Consider the following 25,744-nt stretch of genomic DNA (forward strand, 5'->3'; position numbering starts at 1 on the left):
CTGAATATCTTTTCATGTGCTTATTTGATATCTGTATATCCTCTTGGATGAGGTGTCTCATCATGTCTTATGGTGATTTTCTAATTGGATTGTTTGCTTTTGTTTTACTGTTGAGAGTTTTTGAGAGTTCTTTATATATTCTAGATACTAGTCCTTTGTTGGAGATGTGGCTTGCACACATTTTCTCCTAATCTGTTGCTTTTCTTTTTATTCTTTTAATAGGGTCTTTTGTAGAGCATAAGTTTCTAACTTTGGTGAAGTCAAAATTATTAATAGGTCCTTTTATGAGTCATAGTTTGAATGTCAAGTCTAAGAACTCAGCGAAGCCCTAGATTCCAAAGACGTTCTTGTATTTTTTTTTTTTTAAATGTTAAAGCTTTATGTTCTATATTTTTAGTCTGGGATCCATTTTTAGTTAATTTTTGTATAAAATGGGAGACTTAGGTCAAAGTTCATTTTTTGTGTGTGTGGATGTCCAGTTGTTCCAGCACCATTTGTTGAAAAAGTTATCTTTCTTTCATTGAATTGCTTTCTTCCATTTGTGAAGGAATCAGTTGAGTGTATTTATATGGGTCTATTTCTGTGTTCTCTATTCTGTTCCATTGATCTATGTGTCTGTCACTCCATTAATACTTCACAGTCCTTTATTAGTGTAGCCATACTATATCTTAAATTGGGTAAATGTATTCTTCCCACTTTATTCTTTTTCAAAATCATTTTAGCTGTTCTAGTTCCTGCCTTTCATATAAATTTCAGAATAACCTTGTCTACAAAAAAATCTTGGTAGGATTTTTCTATGAATTGTGTTAAACTTACATTATCAGTTTTAGGAGAATTGACATCTTTATTGACTTTTTAAATCCATGAACGCAATGAGAAGGGGAAACATTCAACCTTTTGCCATTAAGTATAATGTTAGTTGTAGGGGTCTGTAGATGCTCCTTTTCAAGTTGAAGTTCCTCTCTATTTCTGTGTTTCTGAGAATTTTTATCACAAATGGATGTTGACTTCTGTCAGGTGTTTTTTCCTGCTTTGGTTGATATAATTATGTGATTTTTTTTTTAGTCTATTATTAATATGATGGATTATATTGATTGATTTTCAAATATTAAACTGGCTTTCTATTGCTGGAAAAAGCCCCACTTAGTCAGGTATATAGTTATTTCTGTATATTGCTGAATTCCATGTACTAATATTTATAATGGATTTTTCTGTATATATTCATGTGAAGAATATATCTTTGTTTATTTTTTGTACTAAGTATTAATTCAACTTGCTTAATATTTACAGGGCTATTCATATTTACCTATTTCATATTGGATGAATTGTGGTAATTTGTGTTTATTGAAGTATTGGTCCATTTTACCTAAGTTATTAGATTTATGTGTACAGAGTAGTTTGTAGTAGTTCCTTACTATCGTTTTAATGTCTGTAAGGTCTGTAGTGAGATCCCATTTCATTCCTGATATTGGTAATTTGCATTTTCTCAGTTTCTTTTTCAGTTTTGCTAGGGTTTGTCAATTTTATTCTTTTTAACTTTTTTTTTTAATGTTTATTTATTTTTGAGAGAGAGACAGAGTACAAGCTGGGGAGGGGAAGAGAGAGAGGGAGACACAGAATCCGAAGCAGGCTCCAGGTTCTGAGCTGTCAGCACAGAGCCCGACGTGGGGCTCATACTATGGACCACAAAATCATTACCTGAGCCAAAGTCGGACGCTTAACCAACTGAGCCACCCAGGCACCCCTGTAAAGATTTTATAAAAGTGGTGGGGACACAGAAATTACACTTATTGAGTAACTTGTGTGTGCTAGGCACTTAGTGCTTTATAGTTGAAGCTCAGGAAAATGAAGTCAACATCAAATAAGCTGGTATTTGAAACCAAGCCTGTGTGAAGACTTCTAGACCTTTGCTTTCCTATTACAGTGTGCTTCTTCAAGTCTACCAGAGACACTGGTAGGTCTTTTACACATTTTATCTCAAGAAGCTATAATTCCCTGAGATGTTTTATTGCTATAGTTTGTTAACTTAAATGAAGCAAATATCAATTTTCCTTAAAGTAAATCTAACCTAGGCTTTTTCCCCTTAACAAGCATGTGGAAGAAGAGGAAAAATGGCAGTAATACTATCACAATTTGGCAATCAGTCATAATAGGATTTATATTGTTTAAGAATACTGGAATTTCATTTATAACATTACTATTATGACATTAATATGGTTTGTATTATAATTATCAATAAATTGACCAATTAGAATTATAGGTTGGGGTTTGAAGATTATTTTTACAGAACAGTGTAATAGATTCTGATATCTGGAAAATTATAAGACTTCATTTTCCAAATTGTACTTCCAAGATTAGATTCAACAGAACAGAGCAACTTGTCATAATTAGGAATATTCACACAGTCTTCATTTTGCACATGAAAACAAGATGTCTTGTGAATGTTTTCAGTGTAACTGAAACAAGAGTCTTTGAACTAGATCATGCCATAGAAAACCATTCACTCTTTGTAGCTGCAGGGCAGAAAGGGCATCCATCATCTCTGTCTCTTTCTAAGACTCCATTATATTAATTATGAAGATTTGTATTTCTAAGCAGGATCAGGAATTTCATTATTTGTCATTAAACACACTGAACAGGTCTGCAGAACTCCATTTTACTGGAAAAAGTGGAGAAAGAGATAAATATTTTGTTTAATAATGGTGAAGTAACGTTATAAGGCATTTGGCATTAATCTTTTATAACTACATTAAGCATTTCTTTTTACTCTTTGAAAAATAACTTTATAACCTGATTCAGCATTTAGTATTAAGCTATCAAAAAATATTGAAATTATAATAGAAAATGGATTTGTTATGTTTTCTTTAGAGTTTGGTACCTTGGTGTTTCTTTGTGTGCAGGAGGCAGATGCTGAGCCCTTTCTGTGACACGCTTAGAAGTAACCCATTGCAGTTAACTTGCCGACAGGACCAGAGAGCAGTTGCTGTGTGTAATTTGCAGAAGTTTTCAAAACCTTTGCCTCAAGAGTACCAGGTAACACTTGTTGGGGCACAGTTTTAGGAATCAACTCAACTTTTTAGAGAGAAGTCTCTATCTTGAATTAGAAGAATGAATTAAGTTTTTCAACTTACCCCCATTGGTTTTCTATAAGTTAGAAAAAAAAATTGAGAATTCTTACAATTCTTTAAAACCAATGTGCTAATTAACAATAATTAATATCTAACAATGCCTTGTAGTAATAGAGGCATTTAGAATATTTTTTGGATCTATTTTTAAGTGTTTTGTATTTTTTTCTAATTGTTTCCTAAGTCTTCATCTTTAATTTCCTCTAATGTACACAGAAAACAAGGTTCTTTAAAGAGAATAACTGAGGTACTCTATTCCAATTCATTACAAGTCTTAGAAGTTCTACTTTAGGAAAGGTTTGACTCATGGGATCTAAAAGGTGAAGGAAATGGTCCTACATATTCAGTCTGAGTCTCTGATTTGACCTGTAAATTTTTTGTTGCAGTAGCCATCTCTAAAACTCTTTAGTTCTGCCTGCCATTTACAAAGGACCCTGCAGTCAGAAGGAGTATCTCAGAAGATGATTTAAAATGATTGCTGCTAAATGTTGAGCTTTCCTGCATATGTTCATGATGCCACTGAATGCTTCAGACATCATCATAAGATGGCAACTCTATTTCTAGGCATAGGAATATAATTCAGTGAGTTAGTGTACATGTGAAATCTTTAAAATTTATCTGGAGCCTTGTTCCTTTGGTGTTCCAAGTGTTTTATAGGTATGATCTCATTCATATTCTCACAGTTTTATTTTTTCAAGTTTCTCAAAACAACACGTAAATTAAGTCTTCTGATAATACTTTAAGTGCATTATATTTAAAATATCTTAATTCTCTGGATTAGTATGTGTTTTGTCACCTCATAAGACTCTTCCTATTCATCCTTTTAAAAACATTAGTCAAATTTGTCATCTAATAAAAAACATAGACTAATTTACTTACCTTGCTTTTTCTAAAACTACAACAACCTTGAAATATCCCTCAGGTAGAATATGTTCTTTATGTTCTATGACATATGAAGAAAAGTACAGTAATATCTTTTTTTGTATTATACAGCACTAGAGGGTTGCTACAAATTGCCTGTTTGATTATATAGAATGTTTCTTACTTTCCTGTCTTCCTAATAATTTTTTTTTTGTAGTACTTCGACAAATTAAGTGGAATACCTGCAGAAGACTTGCCTTATTATGGTGGTTCAGTAGAAATTGCTGACTACTGCCCTTTCAGTCAGGAATTCAGTTGGCATTTAAGTGGTGAATATCAGCGCAGCTCAGATTGTAGGATATTGGAAAATCAACCAGGTTAGTAGTATAGTGAAATGAAATGTTATATACATATTAAAATAACATATCAGCAATATAAAATAGGGATTAAGGACATAGACCCAGGAGCCAGACTGTCTGAATTTGTATTGTGGTTCCGCTGGTATCCATTTGTGAAGTAACTTAACTTCTCTGTGCCTCAGTTTCTTCCCTGTACAAAGGGGATAGTAGTACCTGTCTTACAGAGTTGTTGTGAGAACTAATAAATGAATTCACATAGTAAATGCTTCGAACTATGACATATAACAAGGGTTGTTAGATAGACTTGCACATGTGTGCATGCGCTACTTTTTTGTTACACCTTATATCTGCATGATATTTCATTTGCAGAGCACTTTCATTTTTATCATTTTATTCTTCTAAAAACCTGATGAGGGGTGCCTGGGTGGCTCAGTCGGTTAAGCATCCGACTTTGGCTCAGGTCAAGATCTTGTGGTTCGTAAGTTCAAGCCCCACATCAGGCTCTGTGCTGACAGCTCAGAGCCTGGAGCTTGCTTCCAATTCTGTGTCTCCGTCTCTATTCCTCTTCAGCTCACGTTCTGTCTCTCTCTCTCTCTCTCTCAAAAATAAATAAAGATTAAAAAATTTTTTAAAAACCTGATAGAGAAGATATTATTCAATTTCACAGGTAAATGAAGAGACACTAAATAATATAATTAATTGGTGCCTGTGTAAGATCCTCCAAAGCAGCGCTCTTTTTGTTAAATCATAGTAGGTATCCCATTTTTTTCTCTTTTCAGGAGTGTGCATTTTATGTAATTTAGAAGTAACAGGTTGTTCACCAGATATTAGGATAATACTGTTGTCCCATGGCTTGTAAGATGTATTACCATATTATTTATTCCCTTTTAATACACATAAAGAGTATAACAATTGGGTATTCACCTTTGTAAACAAAATGTTACCACATCTTATGTTAATAAAGAGCAATAGGTGGTTTCTCACTCTGTGGTCATCAAAATCTGTAACCTGGTCCTTTTTATCCACCCCCCCACCCCGCCCTGCCATTCCATACTTTATTACAGACTCCGTTTTCTACATTTTAAATTTCTATAATGGGTTTTCCTTTTATTTCTAAAGCTGGTAGATTTAACTGGATTTGTACAGTCATTTTTTTCATCACTCACCCATTTAATAAATGTCTTAAAAACTTGTAACTATTCAGCAGTTCAGTGTTAAAACTGAGCAATGCAGAGATCTGTCAATTTTGGGTTTGCCAAAGATGGTGTCACATCTTACTATTTTAGAGCTGGAATTGGCAAATGTTTATTGTAAAGAGAAAGATAGTAAATATTTTAAACTTTGTGGGTCATATGGTCTCTGTTGGAATTATGAACTCTGCTATTACAGTGTGAAAGTAGTTATAGACAACATATAAATTAATGTGTAAATTACTGGCTGTGCTCCAATACAATTTTATTATTTATAAAAGCAGGTAGCCCTCAGGATTTGGCCTGAGGGTTGTAGTTTGCTGAGCACTCCCTTTTCTTTTCTTTTCTTTTTTTTTTTTGACACTGACCACTTTGTTTTTCAAGGACTTTGAAATACTCACAAATACACAAAACAATAGTTCTCTTTAATTCTGTTTTACATTTTCCTTCTTAGCTTATATAATTAAGATTTTTCAAAACTGACATAAAATACTTACCTGTAAGAACTCTCTGTTTTCAAAACATGAAACTTACTTGTACTAAGTGTAAAGAGCAAATTTTTGCTAGGGCTTAAGGATCCTCATTCATTTGTCTATTAGCTAGTTAGAGGTCATTTAATCCACCCTATCCCTCTATGTGTTTGTGTTTTTAATTTAAAAAAAAAATTATTTTTCAGAGAGAAAGACAGAGCATGGGCTGGGGAGGGGAAGAGAGAGAGGGAGACACAGAATCCAAAGCAGTCTCCAGGCCCTGGGCTGCAGCACAGAGCCCGACACAGGGCTTGAACTCATGAAATGCGAGATCATGACCCAAGCCAAAGTCAGACGCCCAACCGACTGAGCCATCCAAGCGCCCCTGCATGTTTGTGTTTAGTCTGAGACTAGATCAGCATCTTATGTATGGACTTCCAGCAGATAGCATGAGATAAAAATGCAAGAAAACTTTGCAAAAAGTTTTGCAACATCCCCAAAAAAGCCTTCATTATATAAGTCAGTTGGCTTCATCTATCATGGGTCATCTGGGAGGTGACTCCTATTTAGACTACCAGTAAAGATGATTCTTTGTGCCATTTCTTCTGTATATCTAACTTAGATACTTTATTTTTTTAAAGTTTATTATTTTGAGAGAGAGCACAAGTAGGGGAGGGGCAGAGAAACAGAGAGAGAGAGAGAGAGAGAGAGAGAGAGAGAGAATCCCAAGCAGGCTCCACACTGCTAGCACAGAACCCAATGTGGGGCTCAAACCCACAAACTGTGAGATCATGACCTAAGCTGTAGTCAGATGCTCAACTGACTGAGCCACCCAGGCATACCTAACTTAGATACTTTAAGCCCAGTTTTATCTCCCATTTTTGATAGAATAATTTCTTCTCACCAAGTCCTTTATTGAGAACCTAGTTTGATTTTGGAGCCCTGTTTCTCTTAATTTTTTTAATTGAAAATTTCCATTAAACATGTTTGATTTTTATTTTAATTTTTTATTTTATTTTTTTAGAGAGAGAGAGCAAGCCACACACAAGTAAAGGAGGGGCAGAGGAGCTGTAGAAAGAATCTTTTTTTCTTTTAAGTTTATTTATTTATTTATTTATTTATTTATTTATTTATTTATTTATTTATTTTGAGAGTGAGAACACATACGCACGCACGTGCACATGAGCAGGGGAAGGGTAGAGAGAGAGATAGAGAGGGTGGGAGAGAATCCCAAGCAGATTCTGCACTGTCAGTGCAGAGCCCAATGGGGGCTCTGTCTCACAAAAATGAGATCATGACCAGAGCTGAAATCAATAGTCAGAAGCTTAACTGACTGAGCCACCCAGGCAGCCCAAACATGCTTGGTTTTTAAAGCAACTTTTAACCATAAAAATGGAATGCTTCAGTTTGTTCTTTGAACCAAAACTCAATTTTTAAGAAAAGTTCTCTGGTTTGCTTCAGACCTTTTTAAAAATTATGGTGCCGAAAAGTATGGACCTCATTCAGTTTGTCTAATTCAGAAATCCGCATTTGTCATGGAAAAGTGTGAGAGGAAGCTGAGTTACCCAGACTGGGGGAGTGGATGTTATCAGGTAAACTATATGATTGTTAATAATTATGATCAAATATTATATAATTTATCTCATTATATGGTTTTTATATTTTAAAATACATTTTATATTTTTATATAATTTACTGATTAATTCTTTAACTTATCTTGTTTATATAAATATTACTTTGCTTATGTGTGAAAATATTGTCATTTATTTGAGAAATTACCTTTTTCCACTTGTTTAAAAATACATATATAATTGTTATATATCAGCAAGTTTTATATTAATTTTACTTGGGGCATATACCCCAAGGAAATAATGGAATATATATAATTTTGTTCTTAAATATTACTTTGTAATGGAAAAAATTTGCGATTTTATTTCATAAGATCTGAGGAAAGCATGGATTTAAGAATTAATAAATCAGCTACAGATTAATAATTGTTTTTCTCCTTTGCAATTAGAAATCCAAAAGTAGCAAACTACCTTAAATGACTGCATCACCTTATTAAAAACTTACTAAGATATAGACATTCTATAACTTATGAATATCCAACTTAAAGAATATTCCATACTCTACTAATGGATGTCAGGGAGGAAAGTGTGATCCTGAGAACTGAAAAGTAAGAATTTTTTTGTACCATTTCAGCTGCAAGATATAAATGGACTTATGTAGCTGGGAATTTAATTATTACTTTTAAAGTTACTTATAAAATTAGTTTTTTGTAACAGCTTTATTAAGATATAATCCAGACATCATACAATTCATATAAAATTATCTTTGAAACCTTATAGATGAAAATTCAAAATAAATACTTTTCAGTTATAGTCTGATAACTGTAATCCAACAACCATTTTCTGATAAATTCCTTTGAAGATATATTTGTTTATTTAATTCATAGTTTTGACCTGGTTATAATCATAATATAAAATTTTGTTTTACTGCCTTTACTTAGTACTTATGTATATAACAAAACACCTTTTCCAAGTTTTCCCAATAATAAAAATTACTATTCTTCCTGCCTGCCTGCCTTCCTTCCTTCCTTCCTTCCTTCCTTTCTTCCTTCCTTTCTTCTTTCCTTCCTTCCTTCCTTCCTTCCTTCCTTCCTTCCTTTCTTAGTAAACTCTACCCCCAACATGGGGCTTGAACTCATGACAAGAGTCACATGCTCTACCAACTGAGTCAGCCAGATGCCCCAATGGCCATAAGACACTGCATCTTTTTTTTTTTTTTAATAAATGTTTATTCATTTTTGAGAGAAAGAGAGCAAGCATAAGTAGGGGGAGGGGCAGAGAGAGAGAGAGGGGAACAGAGGATCTAAAGCATACTCTGAGCTGATAGCAGCAAGCCCAATGCAGGGCTCAAATTCACAAACTGGGAGATCATGACCTGAGCTGAAGTCAGGCTTTGAACTGACTGAGCTACCCAGGCCCGCCCCCCACAAGACATTGCATCTTTTTTTTTTCAATTGTTTGTTTACTTTTACTTTTTTTTTTTTTTAATTTACATCCAAGTTAGTTAGCATATAGTGCAATAATGATTTCAGGAGTAGAATCTGTGATTCATTCCCTACATATAACACCCAGTGCTCATCCCAGCAGGTGTCCTCCTCAATGCTCCTTGTCCATTTAGCCCATCCCTCCCCACAACCCCTCCAGCAACCCTCAGTTTGTTCCTATATTTAAGAGTTTCTTATGTTTTGTCCCCCTCCCTGTTTATATATTATTTTTGCTTCTCTTCCCTTCTGTTCATCTGTTTTGTGTCTTAAATTACACATATGAGTGAAGTCATATGATATTTGTCTTTGACTAATTTCATTGCATCTTTTTAAAATATCATAATTAGGGAAGTCATTTCCTTGTTGTATATTGAGTTAATTTTCACTTTTTATGATACTATGCTTTTACCTTACCTTTTTAAAAAAATTATTTTTCTAAATTCCCATAAGTGAAAATATTAAATTAAATGGGATAAAGCTAGGGGCTCCTGGGTAGCTCAGTCGGTTAAGCGTCTGACTTCAGCTCAGGTCATGATCTCACAGTCCATGAGTTTGAGCCCTGCGTCGGGCTCTGTACTGACAGCTCAGAGCCTGGAGCCTGCTTCAGATTCTGTGTCTCCCTTTCTCTCTGCTCCCCACCTCCCCCCCCCCCCCCCCCCCCGCTCGTGCTCTGTCTCTCTCTGTCTCAAAAATAAATAAAAACATTAAAAAAATTTTTTTAATGGGATAAAGCTAGAACATTGGCAACTATAATAGGAGGATGACCCGTTCAGGCTATTTTATTATATTTCATTTCTTTATTAAGTAAGCTCTATACCCAACATGGGGCTTGAACTCATGACCTTGAGATCAAGAGTCACGTGCTCTACCAACTGAGCCAGCCAGGCACCCCCTCTTCAGGCAATTTTAATGGTTTGTCAACACCACCAGTACCACAAAGGGATTATGCAAATTTGCAGTACCATCTACAAAAATCAAATGTACTTGGCTTCCCTGTACTTAGAGTTGTCAGTTAATTTTGCTAATTTAATTTTACTAATTTAATGCTAACCACCATTTATATAGGAAAATATGTATGAGTTCCAAACAGTTAACATGGATTAGCTGTTTTGCCTTTTGTTGTTTGTTTTACTTATTTTGACAGAGAAGTTGCAAGAATGGTACAAAATGTTTTTTCTGAGTCATTTAAGTGCAAATTGTTGATGTGCTTTACCTTCAATCCCATGTACTTTGTGCATTTCTTTTAAACAAGACATCCCCCTATATAACCATAATACTATTTTAAAAATTTGGAAATTAACACTGATACATCTAATTCTTGGGCCCTATTCAAGTTCTGCTAATTGTCCCAATAATGTCCTTGTAGTATAGGATCTGGATTAATATCACATGTTGCATAGTTGTCCTGTCTCTGGTCTCCTTCAGTCTGGAACACTTCCTGAGTCTTTTTTTTTTATTTTTATAACCCTGACATTTAAAAAAACTATAAGTCATTTTTTTCTAAGATGTATCTCACTTTGGGTTTGTCATATGTTTCCTCATGATGAAATTCAGGTCATGTATTTTGGGCAGTAATATCACAGAAGTGATGCTCATGTTCTTATGGTGGTACACTCATGATTTGTCCTTTTACTGGTGATGTTAACTTGCTGGTATCTCCCAGGCTTCTTCACTATCAGTTACTCTTTTCTTATTAATTCCCTTTGTAATCAATAAATATTTTGCAGGGAAGTACTGTGTCAATAAAGTTTTCTTACCATACTTTCATTTTACTAATTTATACGTTTATATCAGCATTGAGTCATGAAATCCATTTTATTAAAGATATTACCATTACTATCATTATTTATTTTGATACTCAATTTCCCCCAGATTTGGCCAGAGGAAGCCCCTTCAGGTGTCTATGTCCTTCTGGTCTTTCCCCATCTTTCTTTGAATGTTTCCTTGCTTTCTGGTGCAAGATATTCTAGCACATGCAGCTCTTGAGTCAACAAATTCTTCAAGAAGCTCTAGTTTTTTGTTTTTGTTTTTGTTTTTTTATTTATTTTGAAAGAGAGAGAGAGAGAGAGAGAGAGAGAGAGAGAGAGAGAGGGAGCAAGCAGGGAAGGGCGGAGAGAGAGAAAGACAGAATCCCAAACACCCAGAATCTCTGCACTGTCAACACAGAGCTCGACATGGGGCTAGAACTCCTGAATCGTGAGATCATGACCTGAACTGAAATCAAGAGTCAGATACATAACCAACTGAGCCACCCACGTGCCCCAAAAAGCTCTAGTTTCTTTAGTGAAGTGTGGTATTTAAGAGACTAAGATCTGTTGTTAGATGTAGTGTGCATTGTCACTAGGATATAGCTACTCCCCAAGCCCTCTTGGTGAACAGATCTGGGAAATAGATGTGTGTATGTAATTTGCTTGTATATTCATATGTGTGTGTGTGTGTGTGTGTGTGTATAACTGAGTTTGTACAGGTATCTTTGGTTCCAGTCCAACCCTAAAGGGTTCAGTTTAGTTTTCTCTGTTTCCATGTTTGTAATTACTTTCACAGAGAGAAATCTGACTCTCATTGTCCTCAGTATGCTTATTTGATCTGACCACATCCCTTTCACCTTTTCCCACCCCTACATAATTACCCTCCTTACCCACCCAGATTCTGACACAGTCCACCAGGTCACATCTCTTCCTCACCGTGATCCAGATTCTGTGCACATCTTTAGGATATTAATGCTCTTTCTTCCATGAAACTTTCTAAGCTTTATTGCTTGTTTCTACCATTTATTGACTGTAGGAATGCTGACAGTACTGACTCCATCTTTAGCCCTCCATCTTCTTCATGTATGATTGATGACCTCTCTTGGGGCTATGTGTTCCAGGCCTCTTGGAGATTAATATGTATACCTTAGAAATGCCTGCCAAAGCTGGAATGCGGGAGGCTTGCTTTGGCCTCCTGTGAATCTAGAGATAACATAGTCTTTCCTCCTCCTGACGCACAGATGGTACCACAGGTCTGTTAAAGATTAGCTGTCTATTGGATGCATGTGAACCCTTTGAAGTGCATGTAAGCCTTTTGATCTTACTACATACCCTTCTGCTCGTCCCCTTCCTCTATAAAATATGTAGACTAAGGACTGGACTTTGCAGAGAATAACTGCACAACTGTCCAAATCACCATCCACCTGATCATGCTGTCAGTAAGTTACCCTGAATTAAACTATATAAAGTGTATGGAGTTGCCTCCTTCATTTTTCAGTCTCAAAGTGTCTTCTGTCTTTGAAGGATACTTTACAGTCCCTCCATTTTCCAACCTTGACTCTTAATCATAAACAGCTTAACACTGTTAAATTTGCTGGGGGGGTGGGTGGGTGGAATTTATATGCCACCCTTTTCTCTTCAGTTAAAGCTGCTAGAGGACAGGTACTGGGTCACGGACTTCTTTGGTATCCTTTTCAGCCACAAAGCACAATATTCAGTGAGTTCTCACTTAAAAGAATGATTACATTGCACTGTAGTTATGGTGGTGCTTCCTAGATGTGGGTCATTGAATGACAGACTTATGGAAGAGGTTATACTTTGTTGTCATTTGTTTTCTTGAACTTATTATAACTTAAATTTCCAAATGAGTATTACACTTAAACTTAGTTCGTGATTGAGTTATTTCAAAGATGACTCCATTGTTGAAATGTACTTATGGAACTCCTCTTTTGAAATTGCCTTTAGAAAGAGTTTAGTAGCCTCCTAGGAAAATCAGTTTTAGTATTTTGCATCACACCTATATTAATTTAATGTTAACTGATTTAGTCAACTTTACCAGACTTGGTTCTGGGTAACTTTTGGTATTTCTAAAAACTATATCAACTTGCAAAGTAAAAATTTACCACCATCAAACATACTCAAAATCATATACTTGGTTTGAGGATAGGCCCAGGAGAGAAGTTCCGGAAATATTTAAAGTGAAGTAGCATAATTGGCATTAATGTGTCTTTTTATAAAACAACTGTGAAGAAGACACATTTAACATTTTTTTAAAGTTAGTTTTAACATGTTTGCTTTTTAAAATTGACTTGGGTGTCTGGGTGGCTCAGTCAGTTGAGCAGCCGACTCTTGATTTCTGCTTAGGTCATGATCCCAGGTGAGCATGGAGCCTGCTTAAGATTCTCTTTCTCTCTCCCTTTCCCCCACTCATGCTCTCTCTCTCTCTAAAATAAAAAGAAAAAAAATCTGATTTTATTAGTTACCCCCGCAGTTAAAATATGAGTCCTACCTTTAAGCACTTTTTTTTTTTTTAAGTTTATTTGTTCATTTTGACAGAGAGAGAGAACATGCGCATGGGAGGGGCAGAGAGAGAGGTAGAGAGAGAGAGAATCCCAAGTAGGCACACACTGTCAGCACAGAGCTCAATGTGGGGCTCAAACTCACAAACTGTGAGATCATGACCTGAGCCCAAACCAAGATTCAGACACTTATGCAACCAACTGAGCCACTGAGGTGCCCCAAGTCCTGCCTTTGAAGATGTTACCAGTCCATATAAAATCACTATGACCATTTTTATACCTGAGCGAAGGATCTAGGATAAGGAAAAGAATAAAGAACTTTTTTACTATGTAAATTTCTGTGCTGTATGCTTTTTTCTTTTTACAATGAGCATATATATTTATAATTTAAAATATATTATAAAAATTTGATTTACAAAATTTGTGACTTGTGGAGAAAATGACTTGAGTAATGGCTCTTTGACAGAGATTTAAGGTGAAGTATAATGAGAATACTAGGATCTATAGAAATGTTATTCTTTTTTTTTAGGATTTTATTTTTAAAACTTTTTTATTTTGAGAGAGAGAGAGAACAAGTGCAGGGGAGGGGCAGAAAGGGAGAAAGAAAATCCCAAATAAACTCTACTCCGACAGCAAAGAATCCAGCACAGGGCTCAGTCCCACTGACTGAGAGATCATGACAGGAGCTGAAATCAAGAGTTGGATGCTTAACCGATTGAGGCACCCAGGCACCCCTAAGATTTTATTTATTTTAAGTAATCTCTACACCCAATCCCAATGGTGGGACTCAAACTCACAACCCCAAGATCAAGAGTCACACACTCCACCAATTGAGCCAGCCAGCACCCCTACAGAAATGTTATTCTTGATAACTTGGTTTCAGGGGTCTGTGAATCCAAATTGTATGTAAAGTTGTGTGTTATCTTGTATATGTACTGAAAAGTATCCATAGATTTCCTCAGATTTTTTTGAAAATGCTAAACCAAAAATTTAAGAACAACTACCACAGAGTGTATTTTAGAACCTGAATAACTTAGCGTTCTTTATATGAGATTAAAGACCTCCCTATACCCCAAATTGTTTTATAGTCAGTATTTTTAGTAATGTATTTTCCTGTAGGTGAAGGAAGGCTCATATATTATATATGGAATCTAACTGATCTGATTTTTTTTTTTTTTTTCCTATTTGAAGGTTTCTTGTTCTCCCCAAGGTCTGACAGTTTGGGTTCAGAACACTTCATATTTGTGTAGTCGGGCTGGGCAGGTCCTCCCTGTCAGTATTCAGATGAATGGCTGGATTCACGATGGTAACCTGCTCTGCCCATCATGCTGGGACTTCTGTGAGCTCTGTCCTCCAGAAACAGATCCTCCAGCTGCTAACCTGACCCGAGCTCTACCACTGGGTGAGTAGTCTCTATGGGTGGAGTAAAGAGAGGGACTTCTCTTATATAATGTTGAAAATTACCTTCAAGGAAACTCTAAAACAAGTTGAGCATCTTCTCTTCTAATTGCAGTTTTATGGGAAAGCCCCTTCCCACCATTGCTAGAAATTGAAAGTGGGTAAATGTGACACTTCTGTTCAGTAGCAAGAGTAAGGAACCTTTTGGTATAAAGACCTTATGACTTGCAAAAAAAAAAAAAAAAAAAAAAAATTCATTCAAGATTACAAAATCTGAGGGTACCTAGGTGGCTCGGTCGGTTAAGCTACCGAGTCTTGATTTCAGCTCAGATCATAATCTCACGATTCATGGGTTTGAGCCCCACATCAGGCTCTGTACTGACAGCATGGAGCCTACTTGGGATTTTCTCTCTCTCTCTCTTTGTCTGCCCCTACCCCGCTTGTTCATTCTCTCTCTCTCTCTCTCTCTCAAAACAAATAAACTTTAAAAAAGAAAAGAAAATGTAGGGGTGCCTGGATGACTCAGTCTGTTAAGCATCTGACTGGTTCAGGTCATGACCTCGTGGTTCATGAGTTGAAACCCCGCATCAGGCTCTCTGCTGTCAGCACAGAGCCAGCTTTGGATCTTCTGTATCCCTTTCTGTGCTCCTCCCCTGCTCTCTCTCTCTCAAAAATAAATAAACATTAAAAAAAGGAAAATGTCCTTTAAAAAAAATTACAAAAACTGAATGTTTCAACCATTCATTTTGAAATTCAGAGTAAACAAAATTCTGTTCATTAAACACATAAAGCAATTAAATATATTTTCAGTTATACAGGCATACCTCATTTTATTCTGCTTTACTTTATTGCACTTCACAGATATATTGCATTTTTTACACGTGGAAGGTTTGTGGCAGCTGTATCAGCAACTCTGCCAGCACCACTTTTCCAACAGCATTGGCTCAATTCGGGTCTCTCTGTTACACTTTGGTAATTCTCACAAAATTTGAAATTTTTAACTATTATATTTGTTATGGTGATATATGATCAGTGACCTTCGATATTACTATTATAATTTGTTATTTTGGGGCACCAGGAACCACACTCATAAGACAGTGAACTGAATTGATAAATGTGTGTGTTCTCACTGCTTCACTGGCCAATGATTCCCATTTCCCTCCATTTCCTTGGGCCTCCCTATTCTCTGAGACACAACAGTATTGAAATTAGGCCAGTTAATAACTGTACAGTGTCTTCTAAGTGTTCAAGTAAAAGGAAGAGTCACATGTCTGTCACTTTAAATCAAAAACTAGAAATGATTCAACTTAATGAAGAAGGCATGTCAAAGCTGAGATGGACCAAAAGCTAGTTGTGTCAGTTATCCAAGATGTGAATGCAAAGGAAAAGTTCTTGAAGGAAATGAAAAGTGATATTCCAATGAATACACAAATGATAAAGAAAGTGAAATAGCCTTATTGCTGATAACGGAGAAGGTCTGAGTAGTCTGCACAGAAGATCAAACCAGCCACAACATTCCCTTAAGCCAAAACCTAATCCAGAGCAAGGCCCTAACTCTTCAATTCTGTGAAGGCTGAGAGAGGTGAGGAAGCTGCAGAAGAACAGCTGGAAATTAGCAGAAGTTGGTTCATGAGGCTTAAGGAAAGAAGCCATCTCCATAACTTAAAAGCATTAGATAAAGCAGCAGGTGCTGATACAGAAGCTGTAACGAGTTATCCAGAAGATCTAGTTCAGGTAATTAATGGAAGCAGCTACACTAAACAACAGATTTTCAATGTAGACTAGACAGCCTTCTACTGGAAGAAGATGCCACCTAGGACTTTCATAGCTAGAGAAGAGAAGTCAATGCCTGGCTTCAAAGGTTCCAAGGACAGGCTGACTCTCTTATTAGGGGCTGATGAAGCTGGTGACCTGAAGTTGAATGGTGAACGAAGTGCTCATTTGCCATTCTGAAAATCCTTGGGCTCTTAAGAATCACACCAAACCTCCTCTGTCCATGCTCTGTAAGCGGAACAACAAAGCCTAGATGACAGCACATCTGTTTGCAACATGGTTTACTGAATATTTTAAGCCCACTGTTGAGATTACTGTCCAGAAAAAAAAGATTCCTTTTAAAATATTACTGCTCATTGTCAATGCACCTGGTCACCCAAGAGCTCTGATGGAAATGGATGAGATTCATGTTGTTTTCATACCTGCTAACACAGCATCCAATCCACAGCCCACAGAGCAAGGAGTAATTTTGACTTTCGAGTCTTGTTATATAAGGAATATACCTAACAAGGCTATGGCTGCCATAGATAGTGATTCCTCTGATGGATCTGAGCAAAGTAAGTGAAAACCTTCTGGGAAGGGTTCACCATTCTAGACGCCATTAAGCAAATTTGTGAGTCATGGGAAGAGGTCAAAATAGCCACATCAACAGGAGTTTGGAAGAAGTTGATTCCAACCCTCATGGATGACTTTGAGGGCTCAAGATTCCAGTGCAGGAAGGAACTGCAGATGTGGTAGAAATAGCAAGAGAACCAGAATCAGAAGTGGAGCCTGAATATGGGACTGATTGCTGCAACCTCTTGATAAAACTTGAATGGATGAGAAAGAAGTTGTTTCTTATGCATGAGCAAAGAGAGTGGTTTCCTGAGGTGGAAAGTACTCCTGGTGAAGATGCTGTGAAGATTGTTGAAATGACAGCAAAGGATTTAGAATATTACCTAAAATTAGTTGAGGAAGAGCAGTGGGGTTTGAGAGAGTTGACTCCAACTTTGAAAGAAGTTCTGTGGGCAAAATGCTATCAAACAACATCACATGCTACAGAAAATCATTTGTGAAAGGAAGAGTCAATTGATGTGGCAAATGTCATTGTTGTCATATTTTAAGAAATTGCTACAGTCACCCCAACCTTCAGCAGCCACCACCCACCACTAACCAGTCAGCAACCATCAATATCTAGGCAAGACCCTCCATCAGCAAAAAAGATTACAACTTGCAGAAAGTTTGGATGATGGTTAGCATTTTTGAACAACAAAGTACTTTTAAATTAAGGTATCTACATTTTTTTAGACATATTATTGCACACTTGACAGACTATAGTGCAGTATAAATATAACTTTTATATGCACCAGGAAACAAAACATTCATTTGACTTGCTTTATTGCATTGTTTGACTAATTGTAGTGGTCTGGGACTGAACATGCAATATCTATGAACATGCAATATGCCTGTGGTGTAACTAGGTTAGGTAAAAGAAAGGGAAAGACACTCAAAAACATGCTTAAAGAAGGGACTGACATACCCACAAAGAAGAGAAAAGTGCAAAGAGACACAAATATGCACAAAGATAGAAAGACTGGCTAGTAGAGGCAAAGTGGTTTTCATTGAGGTATATTTTGCTCATTCTGTGAGACTTCAGAGAGTAGAATTGAGACCAACAGAATAAAGTTGCAGGGAGACAGATTCCAGTTAAATCCTTTAGATTCAGGAGAGGAATGGAAAGAACTACCTTGATAAAAAGGCATTTCCTACTATTGAAGTGTGTAAACTGAGGCTGATGACCTATTACTAAGAGTTATAAAAGCAAAATTCTTGAGTTAGGCTTTGACCTATGATTTATGAGATTTTAATTAAATGGCCTATGTTTTTATATCAGTTTGACATTTTAGAATATGAATAATAAAGATCTCATGCATTGTTTCATTTTCTCAATTGGAGGTATTTTTTGTTTTTTTAACTTTATTTATTTTGAGGGGGCAAGAGAATGTGAGTGGGAGAGGGACAGAGGGGAAGAGAGAGAATCCCAAGCCGGCTTCACACTCACTGGGGAGCCGCATGCGGGGCTTGATCCCATGACTGTGAGACCTGAGCCGAAATCAAGAGTTGGACACTTAACCAACTGAGCTACCAGGTGCTTTATTTTATTTTATTTTATTTTATTTATTTATTTAAATGTTTATTTTTGAGAGAGCATGAGCAGGGGAGGGACAGAGAGAGAGGGATACACAGAATCCGAAGCAGGCTCTAGGCTCTGAGCTGTCAGCACAGAGCCTGATGTGGGGCTGGAACTCATGAACCATGAGATCATGACCTGAGCTGAAGTCGGATGCTTAACTGACTGAGCCACCCAGGTGCCCTTGAAGGTATTTTTTTTAATGGAACCGTGTAGCCCTTTGCCTGTTCCTTGGTCTGATTGAAAATGGAGGGCTACATTCATTTACACTTCAAAGTTTCTCCACCTCTAAGATTAGTTTCTTTCCCAAATCCTGGGGGCTTTCTGCAGATATGAGCTGTTAGGTAGAGAGTGAGTTTTAGGAGATTGTACTTGTGTTGGGAGTGCCTGAGACCACCTCCAGGTTTGGTGGTTCGCTAGGACTCACAGGACTCAGCCTGTAGTTGTACTTACGGCAACGGCTTGTTGAAGCAGAATCAGCAAAGGGGGAAGGGGCAATGGGGTGATGTCTGGAGGAAACCGGTTCCCAGACAGACAACCAGCTTACGAGCTGGACTTTCGAAGGATGGCAACCTCAAGCCTGCTATGTTATCTCTTTTCTGAACAGAACTTCAGGGAGTCTGCTGTGTTCTGCAGTGCAGTTATAATAGTACTGACATAATGAATTGTTTGAAATGACAGAAGATCATGGGTCCTTTTAATGTGGTAAATAGTACATGTAGTGCTAAATACTCTTAGGTAACTTACTTTTAATATGAAACTGGTAGGATGACCTAATTTTGTTGTTACTGTTAAATTACTATGGCTAGAATAGAAGGGCTGATAGTCCACAAGTAGGTGGTTCTGATGGAGTTCCCATCCTTAGGGCTAATGTCAGTTAACTGTAACAATCTGTCTCTATCTCATCATCCAAGAGATGAGCAAGGATTGAGCTATTAGCAGTTAGAATTGAAATAGAGAGTTATTTGTGCTGGTTCAGGGGTAAGAATCTTGGGAGTACAGTAGAAGAATGTCTAGGATTAAGAGGAAATCCAAACCAGGTCAAGGGGCTATGATAATTATTTCTTGTTCTTGAAACATGGCAAAGACAAGTGAATCTATTGAAAGGAGGTGGAGAGTCGAGATTGCAAACCACCAGCCCCTTATGCCTGCACAGTCTGCACCTGAGACTGCTTATCCTGCTCGCTCTTTATCAGTTATCCTTCTGATATAGTGTTGGTATGATATGGTTGATTTCCCTGTTAACTTGCCCATTTCCATGAGGAAGCATGCTCAAAAGAGCATCACAACCACCAAATTTTGAAAAATGTATAAATATTACAAGGATACATTTTAGGCATTGCTTTTAAAACATATACATCACTGTTGAAATTGTAAAATATCTTGAGTTACCGTATTTGCTGATGTGTTCACTGAGCATCCTGAGCCTTTACAGAATATTAAACTATGTGCCAGAAACTATGGCAAACTTTACAAGAAATGTTTTTTTTCAGGTAAATAGCTTGTTTCAGTTTAATACTTTTTTTTAAATGTACTTGTATGAGAAATACTATTAGAATTAACCTATGATGAAGCTTAGTAAACAAGTATAAAAATGACCATCTCTAATCCTTTGGTTTTATGAAAGTATTTCTTTAGGTCTTTAAGCATGCCTTTAAAACATTAAAACTCCCGATATTCTGGAGGAAGTGTAAAAGATATTCTTCTCCCTAAATTGTTCTGATTATTGTTGTTCTCAGGTGTTAGTTCGCATAGACTTTTCTTACATTTGTAATTTCTTTTAGAATGTGAAACGCTGACCTTCTTTTCTCTCTCCTTTAGTCATCACTTTCTAAATGCTAGAATATGATTAAATGATTGTTCTGTATTGCCTAAGATAGTTTCCATTAGTGAATATGAAAGATTTATTTCTGAATTCTTTCTAGTCTCTTCAGATTGTAAGGGTTGTTTTTGTTTCCATTTATTGAATGTTGGACACTTTGCCAAATTCTTTATGTCTACATCATTGCATTTAACCATCACAAAACCTAATGAGGTAGGAATTATCATTTTACACATGAGAAAACTAAGGTATAAAGAAATTAAGTAATGTATTATCCATGGTCATAGCTAATAAATAATGAAGTTCAGAAAAAAAAAAAAAAAAACCCAGATCTTATTGTCTCTAATTCATTTTGAAACCCTCTTTTTGAATCTTTTCATCTTAATTAGTATTAACACAGAAAGTGTAGTGTTTTTGAAGAACAAATGTTCCAGAACTCTTGTTAATGTTTTAATAGCTTGTTAAATTTTAGTACCAACAGTAGATAAACAATACCTACTTCTCCTATTTCCTTTGGGCTAAATTGAAAGTCAGGAAGTAAAGGGATATGCCTGTGTTATTAGTGACTCCAGGGTCCGTTTGTTAATCCAGCCAAGACCACTTTACCTGATGCTCTAGGCTACAATTTATCCAATTTATTCTGGGTTGATGGAAATGTTCCGTAGTCTGCATTGTCCAGTACAGTACTCATTAGCCACATATGACTTTTGAACATGTAAGATGTGGTTAATGTTAGTGTGAAACTATTTTATTGTAATTAACTGAGATTTAAATAGCACATATAGCTATGGTTGCCATATTGAATAGTGCAGTCCTACGTCAGAAGTTCTCAAAATTTAATCAGAATCATGTTAAATTGCTAGGCCTTAACTCCCAGAATTTCGGATTCAGAAGATCTGTGTTAAAGCTTGAGAATTTGCATTAAAATTTTTTTAATGTTTTTATTTATTTTTGAGATATATATAGAGAGAGAGCATGAGCAGGGGAAGGGGCAGAGAGAGAGGGAGACACAGAACCCGAAGCAGACTCCAGGCTCTGAGCTGTCAGCACAGAGCCCGACTTGGGGCTTGAACTTACAAACCACAAGATCATGACCTGAGCCAAAGTCAGACGCTTAACCAACTGAGCCACCCAGGTGCCCCCAGAATTTGCATTTTTAACAAGTTCCCAGGTGATGCTGATATTGTTGACATAAGGACTAAACTTTGAGGACTGTTGTTAGCTAAGTGGGATTTTTTTTTAAGATTTTACAAATACCAGCATGATTCCATTGAGGAAGAATAGGAATTCTCCATTGTTTACCTGGCTTACAGGCAGTGAAATAATTTTTTTTAAATACTTGTTCCACATTGCATAGTGCTCAGAAGAGCAAGCTTCAGTGCCTTAACAATTATCATTCTTTTCATTGTGTAGCTGAAGACAAATCTTATTTTTCTTATCTTTTAAGTAAGTCAGACTTGAAGCTTGGTTGGCTGTTTATTAATTGAAATATTAGAAAGGACAACTTATTTCTAAAATAAATTCAGGTTGACCTGGTCTCCTGAATACAATAAAAATGTTTTCCATACTTTGTGTGTGTGTGCGTGTGTATAACTTTTTTTTTTTAATTTTTTTAAAAGTTTTTTTTATTTTGAGAGAGATAGAGTGCAAATGAGGGAGGGACAGAGAGAGGGCAAGAGAGAGGATCCCAAGGAGGCTCCACACTACCAGTGCAGAGCCCACTGTGGGGCTCAAACCCACAAAGCCATGAGATCATGACCTGGGCTGAAACCAAGAGTCAGATGCTCAACTGACTGAGCCACCCAGGAGGCCCCAAAAATGTTTTCCATTCTGAGAATTGTTTGGGGAAGTCATTTTAGCCCTGAGAATGACTCATAGCTAAATTAAAATGTATTCCTGGGGTGCCTGGGTGGCTCAGTTGGTTGAGCGTCCGACTTCAGCTCAGGTCATGATCTCGCAGTTGACGAGTTCGAGCCCTGCGTCAGGCTCTGTTCTGACAGCTCAGAGCCTGGAGCCTGCTTTGGATTCTGTCTCCCCCTCTCTCTCTCTGCCTCTCCCCCACTCATGCTCTGTCTCTCTCTGTCTTAAAAATAAAGATAAACATTAAAAAAAATTGTTTTAATGTATTCCTAGTGCCCAAAGCCCATACAATCTTCTGCCTTTCCATACCAGCCTGGGGTAATATGGATAGATGGGTAGATATTTAGAGATCAGGGACCATATGTCCTGGTTTTCCTGGGACAGTCAATGTGCCAGTGGTCCTAGTATAATTATTAATAGCATTCCCTTGTATTAATCAGAAAGAACTATTTAGTTGGTCTAAGCAAATTTTATTTCACACTTCATAAAGTAAGCAGTCTCCACACTCAAGAGTAGAAAACTGCAAAATAAGGGAAAAGGACAGCAAGCAGGAAACAAGGAAGAAGTACTTGGCTTGAGTTGATTGCATATCTGACCGTATTTGGAAAGAGCAAAGAAAAAGGAAACAAGTGTAGGTCTCAGTTGGCTTGGCAGTTGGAGATTAGCTTACTAGTTATACTGTGTTTCTGGTCAAGCAGAGGAACTCAAAAATTAACTTAAGTTTCAGTTTGCTGACATGGCACCCTGCAGAGGAGTGGTTCCATCTTGGGACTAGATATTTATTTCAACACTTGTCTCAAAATGTCCTGATTTGAAGAGATAAATTATAGGGTCACCATACTTAGAAAGGACAAGGAAGAAAAGGGGAAGAAAGTCCTGCACCCCATGTCAGAATAGCCAAGATATTAATTTACTTTCTGTGTAGCATCTTTAGCTTTGTTGGGATACTTTCTGAAGACACTTCTTTCTTTTTTCGGGTGCTGCTTTTAACCTTAATATGGTGCAGGTGCCTGGGTGGCTCAGTCAGTTAAGCATCCAACCTTGGCTCAGGTCATGATCTCATGGTTCATGAGTTTGAACCCCACATTGAGCTCTGTGCTGACAGCTCAGAGGCTGGAGCCTGCTTCAGATTCTGTGTCTCCCTGTCTCTCTGCCCATCCGCTACACACACTCTCTCTCTCTTTCTCTCTCAAATAAATAAACATTAAAAAAAATTAACAAAAAAGTAACCTTGATATGGTGATTATATCATTTTTTCTTCCTGCATAAAATATTTCATTCTTTTTCCATAAATGTAAAAAAATGACTTTGCATATCTAGGTTTCAGGAAATCATTCTTGATTCTCCTCCCAAAGGTGGTCCTTATTCACCTTTTAATAATCACCTATATTCATCTGTTAATTTTTACATGGTATGATTTATTCCAAAAATGTCTCCAGAAAGTCAATTTCTTGTTTTCAACCCTAGATCTCTGTTCCCGTTCCTCTAGCCTGGTGGTCACCCTCTGGCTTCTGCTGGGCAATCTATTTCCTCTGCTGGCTGGATTTCTTCTATGTGTATGGCACTAGGAAAAGTGAATTCTCAAAACATTCCTTTGTGTCATGTTCTTCTGAACAAAGCACAAAATCTGGGTGAGTGCCAACCTATGCAGATGGCAGAAGTGGCATTCCTGACTTTGGCTTGGAAGCGTTGACTACAATAAGACCTTGAAGCAGAGCTTCACAGCAGTCACTCTTCATCAGCAACCCAACAGCCTCAGAGTTTGGAGGAGGAGAAGGAATTCCAAGTCACCATGTCTCTATTTTTCAGCATATATAACCTGCCTGAAGTTTTCCTTTGAAAATGGGATAATTGGTGAAATTTTCAGAGTGATTACATACCTCAGCATTTTCATTAACCTAAAATGATGGGAAAGTTCATCAATACTGCAGTAACTTTTTTTTAAAAGCTAATTATTACAAAATTATAAATTGTGGATCCTGTCCTCACAAGTATAAATTGTCCTTTGAGTTATAGACAGTAATTGAATTGGGTTTCTACATCACTATTATACCTATATTGAGTTTAATAGCTGTGCTTGGTACACTTAAATCATTGTTCTCATAGTTCTCAAAAGTTTTTTTAAATTTTTTTTTTCAACGTTTATTTATTTTTGGGACAGAGAGAGACATAGCATGAACGGGGGAGGGGCAGAGAGAGAGGGAGACACAGAATTGGAAACTGTCTCCAGGCTCTGAGCCATCAGCCCAGAGCCTGACGCGGGCCTCAAACTCCCGGACTGCGAGATCGTGACCTGGCTGAAGTCGGATGCTCAACCGACTGCGCCACCCAGGCGCCCCTCAAAAGTTTTTTTAAATTATAATTTGCTAAATCTTATGATTTAACCATGCTTGCCTTTTCAAACCAGCTGTGTGGCAGTTTACTACTGAACTATTACATGTTGGTAGCCCTTCCAGTGTATTCTCCAGTAATTTAATAATGACTTGAAAAACTGTGGGAGCAGAGAGAGAAAAATACTCTGCCCTGTAAAAACATTGAAGACATGCAAACAAACAGAAGAAAACATAATTGTATGTTTTTCAGAAAATAGTTATGACAGCTGTAATCCAACAAAAATAGAACTATTCCTTTCAGGTGGGCTTAGAAATTGTTAACAGGAGAATTCTTACTATCTGAAAAGTATTTTATATATAAGAAGAAAAATGTAAGTCAAAACAGATGGTTTGAATTGTTTACTAATAGCAAAGTGTAGGTTTGGTATAGGGCCTATTCAGTAGGGCTCACTTTACCCACAACATAAAGCTCAGTCTGCAGAAGTCAGAAAATTGCCTGTGCTTTGAAATGAGGTGATGTTCTTTACCTCCTGCTTTATATTCTCATCCTCAGAAGTAATTCTGCTCTGGTACTAGAGCTTATCAACCCTTCTTAGTAATTCCAGTTTGAAATTTTTTAATGATGAGTAATGCACAGTTTGTCTCCAAAGCTACTGAAGTCCCGTGGCATTATAAACGTAACTCCTGGACAAATTCATTCATTCATTCATTCATTCATTCATTCATCCATTCATCCATCCATCCATCCATCTATCCATCCATCCATTCATTCATTCACCCTTAATTTAGCATATAGTTATTGAGCACTGCATTTAAGAAGTGCTAAGTGAGCAAGCAGTATAATTACTAAAAAATAATTCCTACTGACCATTTGGTATTGGAGCCAAAGTGCAGCCCAGCATAAAGAAAGTCAACTTTTGTTTTTCAACGCATTAATTTTGAATATGTATTTGCATACAGTTTTAAATTGAAGGTATTTGTCATTGTAAAGTGCTGGGGGTCTCTAGCACAGCTGACTTCAGCTAAAAAGAAACTAATAGTAATGGTGTCAGGCCAGTGCTCAG

General features: G+C 36.8%; 1 protein-coding gene and 1 non-coding gene across 11 annotated transcripts in view; one reads left to right on the plus strand and one right to left on the minus strand.

Annotated features, from left to right (window-relative positions):
* LMLN (leishmanolysin like peptidase) overlaps positions 1–25,744 on the plus strand; it is a 138,771-nt gene that overhangs the window by 57,392 nt on the left and 55,635 nt on the right. For 5 of the 10 annotated variants that reach the window (XR_007155536.1, XR_007155538.1, XR_007155540.1 and 2 more), the window contains exons 13-16: positions 2,901–3,033; positions 4,204–4,363; positions 7,467–7,597; positions 14,516–14,726. Coding sequence is in view for 5 of the 10 variants with exons in the window: in XM_047874421.1 (XP_047730377.1) it covers positions 2,901–3,033; positions 4,204–4,363; positions 7,467–7,597; positions 14,516–14,726 (635 nt within the window). In the remaining 5 variants the exon portion in view is untranslated. Of the gene's footprint in view, positions 1–2,900; positions 3,034–4,203; positions 4,364–7,466; positions 7,598–14,515; positions 14,727–23,814; positions 24,416–25,744 lie in introns of those variants that run through there. The other 5 variants (XR_007155537.1, XR_007155539.1, XM_047874425.1 and 2 more) reach the window with 5 other exon arrangements.
* Positions 9,872–9,944, minus strand: TRNAK-CUU (transfer RNA lysine (anticodon CUU)). Its single transcript has one exon. It is a non-coding gene; the product is annotated as a tRNA-Lys (tRNA).

The sequence above is a fragment of the Prionailurus viverrinus genome, chromosome C2 (assembly GCF_022837055.1).
Source record: "Prionailurus viverrinus isolate Anna chromosome C2, UM_Priviv_1.0, whole genome shotgun sequence".
Lineage (NCBI taxonomy): Eukaryota > Metazoa > Chordata > Mammalia > Carnivora > Felidae > Prionailurus > Prionailurus viverrinus.